The sequence below is a fragment of the Podarcis filfolensis genome (assembly GCF_964270895.1).
Source record: "Podarcis filfolensis genome assembly, chromosome: 13".
NCBI classification, from domain to species: Eukaryota; Metazoa; Chordata; class Lepidosauria; order Squamata; family Lacertidae; genus Podarcis; species Podarcis filfolensis.
In genome coordinates this window covers 35960426-35973859 of record NC_139615.1, presented here as the reverse complement: position 1 = coordinate 35973859, position 13434 = coordinate 35960426, and the positions used below count along the sequence as shown (strand labels likewise).

At 45.7% G+C, this 13434-nt stretch overlaps 1 protein-coding gene across 1 annotated transcript in view; it reads left to right on the top strand.

The window, feature by feature from the left end:
• PRR12 (proline rich 12) overlaps nucleotides 1–13352 on the top strand; it is a 46992-nt gene extending 33640 nt beyond the window's left edge. The window contains exons 11-14 of the mRNA XM_083582315.1: nucleotides 1855–1952; nucleotides 2529–2657; nucleotides 8406–8501; nucleotides 10051–13352. Of these exons, the coding sequence (XP_083438441.1) occupies nucleotides 1855–1952; nucleotides 2529–2657; nucleotides 8406–8501; nucleotides 10051–10191 (464 nt within the window). The 3' untranslated portion in view covers nucleotides 10192–13352. The remainder of the gene's footprint in view (nucleotides 1–1854; nucleotides 1953–2528; nucleotides 2658–8405; nucleotides 8502–10050) is intronic.
• Nucleotides 13353–13434: the final 82 nt, after the last annotated feature.

Genomic DNA, 13434 nt, shown 5'->3' with positions numbered 1-13434 from the left:
CTCTCTTGACTGTGAGGGTGAGAGGTGTGGGGACTTCATGCAGACGCTATCTGGAGGAGTTTGTAAATCATACTGACAGTGGCTCCCCTCCTTTGCCAGCCTTCTTGCACCACCGTCATCATCATCAGATAACAATAATTTATTATTATTATTTGTTTGCAAATTGTTGTTTGTTATTATTATTATTTGTTTATTATAGATATTTGTTTGCATGCCACTTTCCCACCAAATTCTGCCTGAGCAAATGAACAATTAGCATGGCCACTCAAAATGCAGAAATTGCTCCCTTTGGTAGGCGCAGAGGCGGAACAGAGAGATCACTCCTCATCTACCACCTCACTCCCTCACATTAAATTTCCATGTCGCCTCTGGCTACCAGGCCTGTGCTTCAATCCAAAGCTGTTGCACAGTTTAATCACAGCTTTGACCTCTTGCAGGTTAAAGCCTTATGCTTCTCTGGGGCTGGAAAGGAGAGATATGTTGCCACAGCTTCTCAGAGGAATCAAAGCACTAAATACCAGAGGACAAGAAGAGACAGTTGAATATGGTTGGCGTTTTCCTTAAAGTGAAATGATTCTCTTATTAATGTGTAGCACAGGAAGCTCCTTTCAAGGAAGTCAGATCCTGCCCAGGAGTTCTTGCACCATCAGAAAGCAAATGCGGCATTTTAAATATTTCTCTGTGACTTCCCCTTCTCCGCAGAATTCTGGCTGCAGAAAATTGGATCCCCTTAGTGCAAAATGCTAGACATTTCTGGCTTTAGTCACAGGTTTGTTTGTGTTCGATACTTGTTAAGGGCCTAGAAAAATTACTTAGTGAAAACCACAGTAACATTTTAAAGTATACCAGTGTAGAGATAGATAATTTATTACAGTTGGAGATCAGCTTATATAACACACTTGGGGATACAGTCACAGAAGGAAAACAAACAATTAAAACAATGTACAGCAATAAATTGAAAATTTATAAATGCGATTAGCATATAGACACTTAAAACTTTAAGATAAACTACCGCAGGGAGCTGACCCAGAGTCATCCATGGAACCGTGTTTGGGGATTTTCTTAACGGACTAGCTTGAGTCAGGAGATGGTCTGCGCCTACAGATCTGTACACAGAATCTGGCAACCATCAGGGTCATCTTCTGATCTTTGCCTAACAGGCAAAGGTCAAATTTTTGCTTTTCCGGGAGGTCAGCGAGCCTCACCATTAGGGGATCAGTGGTCTTATACTATGTGCCTCTTCATAAAAGGGATGTCTAAAGAACAAGTGCTCTGAGCTTCCTATCTCCCCCAATGAACAGGTGCAAAGTCTCTGAGTGTATGGAACTTTTTTAAAAGCTCCTTCCAGGGCCGGCGAGGGCAGAGCCGAGTTCTGGCGAGTGTAAAGGCCCTTTTTGCATTTTTTACCAGTGTATGATAAGAGCCCACGATAAATTTGAAATCCAAGCCACTATCTCCCCATCCTGATTTACAAAGCTGCAACCAAATTAAAATATAAATTGGCCTTTCCCAAGCATGTGCTGGCTGGGGCTAATGGGAGTTGTAGTCACTATCTTTGGGCAAAGGGTCATATAAATCATAGGAGTTAAAAACGTGACCCAAGAGCAGCGAGGAAAACTACAAGAGCTACACATTGAGATGATTCATTTGCTTTAAGGAAACACCAACCAAAACATGGTTTTTAAAGCCCTGGGAGGTTAGAAAAGTCTTGGATGCTGGAAAGAACACACTGTGGATGTCAGGCAAGCTTCCGCAAGGAGTGCTCCATAACTGGGGGCCAAAAGTGACCACTGAAATACCCACCAAGGACACTGTGTGTGATGCTTAAAATCTCTTTTGTCAATCCTCCCGCAGATGAACTTTATCTTCCGCCCATGCGAAAGATTGATGGGATATTGAACGATCACAAGAAAAAGGTGCTGAAGAGAGTATCTCTTAATCCATCGCTACAGGTATGGAAATGGGGCAAGTGGAAAATGAGATAGCATTGTGTAGAAATGCCTATTTTAGATACATAGTTTTCTCTATTGCTAAGGCCTGTCTTGGATACTTCCTTCCAATTTACCTTCACAACAACCATGAGAGAGTGAAGTCCGGAAGATTTGTCGTGCGACCGTGGCTTAGGTGATGGTTCCCCAAATTTCTGAGTTCATTGATGCCATTGAGGAGCTTATAAAGTTGTTGTTGACCCCTTAGGAGTGAAAGTGAAGTAAAGTCAGGGAATATCCGTATATAATCAGCATTTGTTAATCCTCAACCAGCATTACTAAGCATCATAAAAATTAAAAATAAAGAAATAAAACGTGAAAGTAATGACACCAGACTTTTCATTTAGCAACATGGCCTGAGATACTGTTATGTCATATTGGTATCTTACTCAATACAGAGGCTCATAGTTCCTAATTACATTTTTAGCACTATACCACATAAACTACCTCTGGCCCTTTTTGACACAGGAGGTCAGTCCGACAGCCACAGGTTATGTGAAATCTGCTGTCTCACAGTGAATATTTTTGTCCATCATCCAGGAGGCTCTCCACACGTTCCCCCAACTCCACACCGACACGTGCGACACCACAGTCAAGTTGCGCCTAGGGGGCGAACCTTACAACCGCAAGACACTCAACAAACTCAAGAAGAATGTATCCAAACAGCAGGTAGGTGGGAGCCAAGATGGAATCAAGGACCTGCAGCAAACTGATCAACACTGAGTACGGTTCTAGATGCTGTTTTTTTGAGTGGGAGAGAGAGAGAGGCAGGCTCAAGGTCACCCAGGGAGAGCTTCATAGCTGAACGAGGATGTGAACCTGGCTCTCCCCACTCCTAGTCTGAATCTCTACCAACTGCAGCATATTAGCCACGTTTGCGTGCCATGGTAAAATGTAAACCATAGCTTACTGTGCCCGAATGAATCACTCTGCTCCTCCCAGCTTGCAGGAGGCAAACTACAACTACTGGCTTAACGTTAGGCCCAAACCAGGGAACGTGGTTCATGTCACTCCTAGCAAATCACAAGTAGTACGTATGGAGCAAACCTAGGCTACAAATTGTGGTTTGTTGGGAGTGGAACAAGTCATTATCCCTGGTTCAGACAAAACATTAAGCCAGGGGGTTGTGGTCTGTTTCCTCTAGAATAATAGAATTAGAATTAATAATAGAATTAGATTAATAGCAATAGAATTATAACTTCCAAGAAAAGTCTTAACAGTTCAAATATTCATCCAAGAGAAGAGAATATTGACGCTGTTTAAAGCCATGCCATGGTCTCTGTCTGCCTCTCTTTCTCTTTTGCTCCCCAGCTTTCTTGCTCTCCTGTTACTTGGGTATGGTAGTTCTGTTATGTAGAGTGCTAGGGATGTCTAATGAAGATTTTTCAGCACCCTCCCCAAAATGCAGCAGCCCAGTGCTTGGAGTGCAATCTCTCATCAGTCGCTCTTCCTTCCTGTGTCTGAAGGCATGGACAGAAAACTCTGAATGGAAACCGTGCAGTGGCTTATGCAAGAGACAAAAGAGGGAAACCAGGAAGTGCAGAAGCACAATCCCTAAAGGCCCTAACTGGAATTGAGGGGAGGGAGAGAAAACCTCCCATTTTAGCATATGAGAGGGTCCTATGCTCCCACCAGTGAACAAAATGGAAATGGAGAGTGTTGACTTTTCTTTCTTGTTTAATCAAGCAAGCCAGTTGGGCAAGGGGTGCCCCAAAAGAGGTTCTGTGCCCGGACGGTGCTCACTCTGGGACACCTTCTTAGCATTTTAACAGAACTTTTTATGGCGCCCATCTCCCAAAGGAGGCCTTTGCTTTATACAAGCGGGTCAGCTCTGTAGTGGAGCACAAAGGTGTGAAGTGCAAAGTCCTTCCCAAAGACCTGTTGTTACGTCTTCACACCAACCCCACCCCAGCGGTGCACAGCTCAGCAAAGCTGACAGTGTGATGGCTTGCCTTCCATCAGGAATTCCACCACAATGGAATTTTAAACCACCAGCATGCCAGTCTTCAGCTGCCCAGGCTACAGGAGACTCCCTTCTTCTAACCAGCAAGCAATGATGGTGGTGGGTCTCTAGTTCCTCATGCCTTTGTGTAGTAAAAATTCAGAGCATGGCATGCATCTCAGCCTAGGGATGGACAAACAGGCTAAGTCTGTTTTCCTCTGTAGCTGCATGTGCACAAAAGTGAGTGCACCATCCTGATTCAGTGTACATATTTTAGGGGAAATCCTGCAGCCATTTCTCCCCTGCGAAATGTACCCAGGGGAGCTCACTCCAAACTAAGGAGCAGACAAAATCCTCCCTCTTCTTACCACTCTTTTTCTTGGATGCAAGCAGACTGTGTTAACAAAATTAATAGCATCCACATCCTGTGCTGCAGTGCTTGTATTTGGAAGAAAAGAGGCATGAAAATTTCTAAAATATGCTATTTTGATTACACACCAGGAACCCACAGTGTGTTAAAACATATTTATATTTTTATTTTGGAAATGAGAACCGTTGAGCACTGCATCTTCAAACCACAGAACTCTAAGGAATTTCTCATTTAGTCTGTATCTCGCATTTCCGGCTCTGAGGAATTAAAACATTCTCAAGGGAGCAAATGTTCAGAACTCACCACTTTCAGTTTTGAAAAATAAATAAGGGGTTTTTGCAAACTTGAATATAGTTCTTCCTCACCGTTCTCGTTCTTGGTTTCGGCCACAAGAATGCCTGTTGGGTCTCTTGCTGCTGTTGTCGTTTTCTGCTCTTTGCTGCCTGCAAAAGTAGTATGATCATAAGAACCTAAGATAAGGCTGCCTGATCAGTCCTGTTCTCACCATCACCAGCCAGAAGTCTGTGGGAAAGCTCTCATTTTTTTTCTTTATTCTTTTTTGCATGGGAAGCATGCAGTCTTAAGAAAAATGGGCAAAGGAAGGAAAAGTAGGTGAAATTCAATGAAGCAACAGCAGCTGTCAAGGATAAGAGAGGGTTAAGAAGTTCAGAACAGGCCTTGTGGGAGGGAAGGTGTTCTGGAAGGGTGGTGGGCGGCTTGGCATAGAGACAAGAAGGCCGTTTCCATCGTAGGGAGGGAGCAACAAGATTGCAGGAGAGGGGAAGAAGGCAGCCTTGGAGCAGATTATGATCTGTGGTGTGTGCCAGGAGAGGGGAATAAAGGGGGGTGAGTGAGGAAGCAAGGGGCTGATGGACACATGGAAGAGGATAAGCGGGATTTCACCACTTCAGATGGCAGGCAGAGATCATATTGTTGGAATATTTCCCTTCATAAGAAAATTCCCTGCAGGTAAAATAACTAATTAGGGAAACAGGATTCTAGTTCACCCCCACTGCCTTTCCACTTGCAGGGAATTGTTTCATTTTTGAAACGTTGGGAGGGGTTTGAATATTATTGTCAATTAAATTCATTAATCTCTTCCTATGAAGCATCTCAAGGCAATTTCACAGTACAATGAAAATATGTATAAAGCAATTGCATATGTAAGAACTGTTGCCCCAATTGCATAAATAGAAGCAGTTTGAAATCCAGTACAGATACAAACTGAAGTAACAAAAACAACTGCTTGAAAGTTTTGTTGAAAGAGGAAAGTCCTCAGCAGAAGCTTCCCAATAAATAACAGGAGAGAGTTCCAAAGGAAATTTGATGTCACCCCCCACTCCAGTCTGAAATAGTACATCCTATCAAACCACCTTTTTAGTTCTGCTATTTAATTCCCTTGTCATTCTACTCATTTCAGGCCTCGGTCAGGGCTAGGGAGGTGGAGAATCTTGAATATTGACTATCTGTAAGCTAAGGCAGCTATCGCCAGCCTTTTCGGACCAGTAGCCACATTCCTAATTTTGTGTGATTGCTGAGGGTGCCATTCACAAAACGGCCACCATGGAGTACTGCAACATGGCTGCCAAGGGGTGTGTGACATAACACAATATTGTCACCGCTGCTGTTTCCCACCGCTAGCCATGTCCTGCTAGGCCTGATTGTGGAGGTACAGCTGTTAAAGGCACAAAACCTTAAAACAAAGCCTAGACTGCTATCCAGCACCCGCTTACCTGGCAGTAAAGGTAAAGGGACCCCTGACCATTAGGTCCAGTCGTGGCCGACTCTGGGGTTGCGGCGCTCATCTCGTTTTATTGGCCGAGGGAGCCAGCGTACAGCTTCCGGGTCATGTGGCCAGCATGACTAAGCCGCTTCTGGCGAACCAGAGCAGTGCACAGAAACGCCGGAATGGTACCTATTGATCTACTTGCACTTTGACGTGCTTTCAAACTGCTAGGTTGGCAGGAGCAGGGACCGAGCAACGGGAGCTCACCCCGTGGCGGGGATTCAAACCACCGACCTTCTGATCGGCAAGCCCTAGGCTCTGTGGTTTAACCCACAGCGCCACCCGCGTCTCTTACCTGGCAATAAGCTGCATTAAAAACAGAGAGACTGACTTATGAAGTACGCCTGTGTGGCCTTGTATTGTAAGTTAACCATACAAGGAATTTTTAAGGAGTGCCTGCACAGCAGCAGACACACCTGAGCCACTCTGTCAATATTTCACGTTTTGCATTTGCCATTTTTTTCTTTTTTGCATGGGAAGCATGCAGTCTTAAGAAAAATGTGCAACAGAAGGAAAAGAAGGTGAAATTCAATGAAGCAACAGCAGCTGTCTAGGATAAGAGAGGGTTAAGAAGTTCAGAACAGACCTTGTGGGAGGGAAGGTGTTCTGGAAGGGTGGTGGGCGGCTTGGCATAGAGACAAGAAGGCCGTTTCCATCATAGGGAGGGAGCAACAACATCACAGGAGAGGGGAAGAAGGCAGCCTTGGAGCAGATTATGATCTGTGGTGTGTGCCAGGAGAGGGCAACAAAGGGAGATGGGATTCTTTAATAGCCACACTTACGGTTAAGTAGTATTTTCAGAAAACAACTTCTAGGGAATGCATGATCTCGGACGAACCCACCACAGGAAAGATGTATCCTGGTTGCTAGGTAAAAAGATAGGGCTACTAGAAAGGACTACTAGAAAGGACTACTAGAGAGAAGTAAGAAAATTGCTCTTAAAGGTGGGGAGGGAGGGTGGCAGGGCGGTAAAAAGAAGCTCTTTAGGATCCCAGAAATTCCTCTTGCCTGTCGTCCAAGATGCTCAGTTATCAATCACAGCTCTTAACTTCACTCATTGGCTAACGACTCTGAAAGGCAGAAGAAGCCAGGCTGGCTAATTTCACATAAACTGATTAGGGTACTTGCACATTTTTTTAAAAAAAATGAAGTTATGATATTGAGATGTACAGGACTCGATGGATTGTTTGAACGAAAGACTTTGTTCTGATATGCAAGACTAGATGCCAGGCCAAGACCAGCCAGCCCCTATGGAAGGAAGAATCCTCGGCCAAAGAACATAAAAGAGAAGAAGATTGGCAAAATAAATTATTGAACTATGCAGGACAAATTATTACAAAAAACGGCAATTGTTCAATGCATATTTTTTAAGCTTTGTGTACAGATTTTTACATCAGTGTAACTTTTAAAAGTCACTTGTAATAAGATGAAGAAGGTTTTAAAATTGGGTTGTTAAGTATATAAGGTTTTATGGACGTGCTTAAACAAGTACGTGCTTAAACAAGAGGGGAAGTGGAGGGAAGTCGACTAAAAATTTATGGTTTAATTTGGTTATGATTTTTTTTCCTGTTTTTTTCCGTATTGTTATTTTTGGAAAATTAATAAATTGTTATTAAAAGGGGGGTGTACTTGCACATTTTGCAACATAGCTTTCTTTCTAGGAGGGCTAGAAACTTTCCTTTTCTAAGACAGGCCTTGTGGGAGGGAAGGTGTTCTGGAAGGGTGGTGGGCGGCTCGGCATAGAGACAAGAAGGCCGTTTCCATCGTAGGGAGGGAACAACAAGATCGCAGGAGAGGGGAAGAAGGCAGCCTTGGAGCAGATTATGATCTGTGGTGTGTGCCAGGAGAGGGGCTAGAAACTTTCCTTTTCTAAGACAGCTCAGAGTCTAGGGTCCCTTCCAGAGGGTGAAGGCCTTTGCAGGCATCATGGGTTGGCAACCTCTGGGCTGAGGGATAGCCCTTCAGAAAGTTGCTGGGACATCCCTGACGATTCGCCACACTGACTGGAGTCCCACAGCAACCGGAGGGCACTGCATTGACTTACTGCTGCAGGAAGTTCCGGGCGCTGAGGTGAAGATGCCATAGCAACAGGAGGGAGAAATTAACTTTGCAGAGGCAAAAGGGGAAGACATGGCTGCGAGGGAAGAGATAGTAATGAGCAAGGGCAGGCAGACTTATTGATTATTGTGAAACATTTAGGGAGGGAACGGTATGATTCTGAGGTACTTTGGGTAGGTGAAATGGAGGAGCTTGTGAGCAGTGGGCCGTGATTTCTTGTAAGTGATTTCTCCGTTATTTCTTCACCCTTATTGCTGACAGGAATTCAGTGTGGAGGTGGAGAAGTCCTTTTTCTACACTCTGTACCATTCCCTTCACCACTACAAGTACCACACATTTCTGCGTTGTAAGGATGAGGTGAGTAAGAACCGTACCATTTTACTTCCATCACCTGGGATCCCTTTTTTCTACGGATAGAACACCCCCCCACCCCCGTAAAGAAGTGAGGAGTGGGCAGGTCTGAGGTGAAATCCAGGCTGCACAAACTCCTCTGTCTTGGCTGTGCTTATTTGGCGCAATGAAAACACGTCTTTGCACAAATAATTCCGGAGGTTGTTGCACAGAGACGCTGCTGCATTCTCTGGGAGACAGGTGCTCTTGGGGGGGAAGCGGCCAACCAAGGTGACTGGAAACTTGTTTCTTAATTTTTTAAAAAACAGATTTTTGTGGCAGCTGGGCTTTCTGGAATACCTTGGGTATGCTGGCCTTCTTAGAGGCTGGGTGTCCCTTGCATTGAGGAGAAAGAGATCAAATTGCAAGGCTCAGTCATCTTTTCCAAGGTCATCTTTTCCAACCCGCTGCAGTGCAGGACACTTTTTGCCCAAAGTAGAACTCAAACCCACAATCCTGAAATTAAGAGTCTCATACTCTACTGACTTATCCATGGTATTCAGTTAAGGTTTACTCAGAGTTAGACCCATTGAAATTAATGAACACAGCTAAATTAGGTCCATTAATTTCAGTGGTTCTACTATGAGGAGAACCTGGCTGAATTCCAAAAAAAAAATTCCCCACTGTCTTAACTCATAACAGTGTTAGTTGACAACAGTATTGTTGGTGATACCGCGAGATGTCTCCTCAGTCCTTACGGTAAAACTTTGAGCTTTCACTCTTATACTGAGGATGATGTATATACTGCAGGGTGTGCAGATCATAGAGGTGCAAAACCTGGAATTGGGTTCAGAATTCAGCTACTATTTTTAGAAAAAAAAGTTGATTGTCCCTGTTGTTGCAATTATATCCTTGTAACTTTGTGATCATGGCCTAGTAAAATCTAAAAAGCCAGAGAGGTGGTAGGATAGGATTTCCAGTGGCTAGAGGGATCTGCCACGGGTGGTTTGCATTACATTTGTACTACTCCTGTATCTAACAAATCAAGAATGAACTTGTGCATTGTAGGGGGTTGAAGTAGATGAGCCTCAGGGACCCTTCCAACTCTACAACTCTATGATTCTATGAAATTATTGAGGGGCGTGGGGAGTGGGGAATGGCATGAAGGTGCTTAACTCATACGGGTGCCTTCCATGCCAGCTTTTCAGTGCTTGCTGAAAACTTTTCTATTCCCCCAAGCCTATGCAGACAGTCAAGAGCACACAACGGTCTCTTGATGTTTGCTTTCAACTTCCTTTTGCTTCTAACTTGTTTATGACTTTATAGCTTGACTGTGTTTTTATGGTGCTGTAAACCGTTGTGCTACGTTTTTACGACACAGCGCTATATAAATATTTTTATAAACAAACGAAACACAACTTCGCTTTCTTCGGATTGCAGAATTTGGTTGGCCTGGTTGCGGAATCCGTTTGTTTTCGTGAGTCCCGTGCTGCCCACGTGTGTGTGTGCGTAATGAAGCCTCTTAGCTAACGTTTTGTCCTTCTCTTGGGGGGCGGGTGGGGCTCTCCTTCTGCAGACAACGGCGATCGAGGGTCAGGACGAGGACCTGGGCCAGGAAGAAGTGGTGCAGCAGTGCATGCGCAACCAGCCGTGGCTGGAGAAACTGTTTGACTCCTTCAGCGAGTTGCTGACTCAGGCACAGAGCAAATGTGCGTGACGCAGCCGCCGGAGCCACGCCCCGGGAGGGGCTACCTAACGCCCGCCCCTCTGCAGAGCCAGAGCAGGAAGTGGGGAGAGGAAAGTCGAGGGGTACCATCACAGGCAACGAGTTCAGACTCAGCTTACCATCACCACCACCACCACCCCTTCCCTTTTCAGGTTTTCATTTCTTTTTTAAAAAAAATCAGGACCTGGGACGCGCCTCTTTTATTTTTATTTTTTGGTGGTGGGGTGCGCGGGAGGTTTGTGATGGCAGAGAGCACACGTTGAGGAGGGTTCTCATCAAAAGGAGCGGATGGCTGGACAGCCCCCTTTCCCTTTTGCCCTGGCTGTACAGAGAAATATTATTTATATATAAATGTATAAATGTCTAATTGGAGCAGCCTCGCCCCCTGCTCTGGTGGGGACCGAGAGTAGGAGGACCCCGATAGGAAGGTCAGAGGAGTGTTGGTGCCGGGATCTGGAGCTTGTGGGGATGGGATCCAGGAGCCGTAGGTTTCATCGGGGTGACGGGGTGGGAATGGGGACGCGTGTGTTTTGGCGGGCAGCGTGAATAAACACATACAAGAGGGTCCAGGGTACTGTCCTGCATCTTGTCCATCAGGAACTTCTCCCGAGGGAAAGCCGAGTGTGTGTGTGTGGCAGGGGGTGTATTTGGCCACCCTTAACGCAGTGCCCAGATCCTTTTACCCACAGTCTGACCAGGCAATGAGACCCCACTTCCTCTCCCTGCCCGTAGACAACTCTCATCCCATCTCTGCCAAATAAACTGTTGCTTTGAGTTGAGCCTAGGGAGAGGTACTCCACTCTCACACACACACAGCGATTGCCTCTGTTATTGCTTCCAACAGGAATATTTATTGCCAAGTTGCCCCTTCCCAACCAAACGGTTGCAAAGAGCCACCCCCCAACCCACTCCCGCAGGCTGCCTCTGGAGCACCTTCCTTCTTCACTCAGCCATTTTCGTGGGGGGCGATGGCTGCTGGTGGACCTGCCACGAGCCACTCTCCCCCCTTCTTTTCTTTTTGCCCGCCGAGTTTGGGGTTCTAGCTCTTTGGGACGTGTGGAGCATCTCTCCACCCATAACCCTTCTGAATAGGTAACCGTAAATGGGGGGGGGGCACAGTGACCCCCATAGCAACCTGTCTGTATCAAGGCTCCCTACATCTCTCTCCTTCCCATCCCTTCCACTTTCCCCCATTTTTAAAAAAGACTGTTCGGACTTTCTCAACTGGCCCTCACACGGATCACGGAAAGGGGTGCGCTAGGCCGTAGTTATGTCCCTCTGTGCTTTTCTTAGAACTGAGCTCCTTTGAGGAAAGGATAATTCCCTTCCACCCCCTTCCTCGTGGTGTTTGACAAGGCAGGATTCTGCTCCCCATCCCTCCCCTCAGCTGTATATACTGTATAGGATAAAAAGTCTATGTATCATATTGTATTTGACTAACTTGAACTTAACGATACGCAGGAGTTTCTCTCTCTCTCTCTCTTTCTCTCTCTCCTCACCTGTAGCTGTGACGTTATTTGGTTTGGACTGAAACTTTTCATTAGGAGGTCGTTATTATTATTATTTTTAATCACCATTATTGTTGTTGTTGTTATTGAGGGGGAAGGGAGATTCTGTGTCCCCGCCACCCCGCAGCCTCCTAAGCAAAGATCCCTCTCTAACCCTGAGCTGAAATGCTAAAATAAACTCTCTTTAGATAGACAATTAGGTCCTTGCCCTGTTTCACACACTTTCTGCTCGCAGCCCAGCCCGGTCATTCAGCCAGCCTCTCTCATCTATCACCCATAGCCCAGCCAGTTAACCAGTTTCCACCTCGGCATGTTTTCTCCTTTAGGTTTTCCTAGTGACCTCCCAGATCCATCTCACATCTCCACGTAGATTCCCCTGCTAGATCAGATTCCCGCCCCCGCCCCCAACCAACGTCTACCTCATTCCCACTCCCCGAGACTACTTCTGATTTCGCTGTACCAGCCCAGTCTCCACACGGTTCTGTTTTTGTTTCTTCTTTGCTTTTCTCTACCGTCAAAAGGTTGCAGGTTTGATCCCCATATGGGGCAGCTGCATATTCCAGCATTGCTGAAAGCACCCACCCACCGGTTTGATTTTTTAAAATCATGGTTCCCACACACTTCCCATGGAGGAAGTGCAAAAAGGTACTCTAGGATGGAGGAGAAAACAGATCCCACCTCAGAAGAGGGCTTGGTCCCATTGCCCCAGCAGAGCTTCTTCAGTTAAGTTTCTGGACAGCACAGAAATGTGCTGGGGGCCCATCTGGCTGTGTTAGATCAGGGTCCCTTATATATACACAACTCTCCACAGCCCCCTGGATCCTACCCTTTCCCCTTAATTATTTATTGTGGATGAGTAGAGGTTGGCAAGTGTGATTGTGAGAGTGCATGGAGGGGGGTGGAACTTGGTGTACATGAGCTCCACTCAGAATGGAGTGTTTTTAAAGGGGGAAGAGGGTTGACTGGCTTCCTTTTGGATATTTTAAAAGCTTGCAATTTAGTTTTTAACACCTTTTCCCCTCACAAACCCGGTTTACTGATAGCTGTTGGGCCTTAGAGGCGACGGACTGTAGCTTGAACCTGTGTGTGGAGGTGGGGTTAGTAAGTTGAACATGGGGTTTGGGAAACGAAGGGATGGGGGGACATACACGTGGTTTGTTTTCGAGGGACATTCAGAGCCTCGATACCTCCTGGAACGACAGACTCGCACCATCAATTTCATGCAAAATTTTGCTAAGGCGTTTGCCCCCTGGACGGAGGGGCCAAGCAGCCCAAACCCTGTGCACCAGAATTGGAAGGGCCCAGCTCAGAGTTGTTTAAGAATGTGTGTGCGCGCGCACACACAAACACACCCCACAGCTTCCTGTGACGAAAAGACTTCTCCTCCTCCCCCACCCGCCCCAAATTTGGATCTTGGAAGGCCCCCTTTTTTACGATGTGTATTTCTGTGTATCTTGTTCGCGCCTCAAGGGTATTGTTCTGAGATAATGGGATTTGTGTTCTGTATTATTGGATGTTCCTATATATTTTTATTGTTTATTATTAGTGTCTGAGACGTTTTTTTCTCTCAATATGTAAAACTCACATTGTATACTGTGTACACAAACAAAATGACAAAAAACACTTTTCTTTGCAAAAATCAAATGCCTGCTGTACAGCTTTATTCCTTGTTTTTGGGGTGGCAGGGGAGAGTAAATCTGTCCAAGCTGGTTCATTTGCAGCGAGC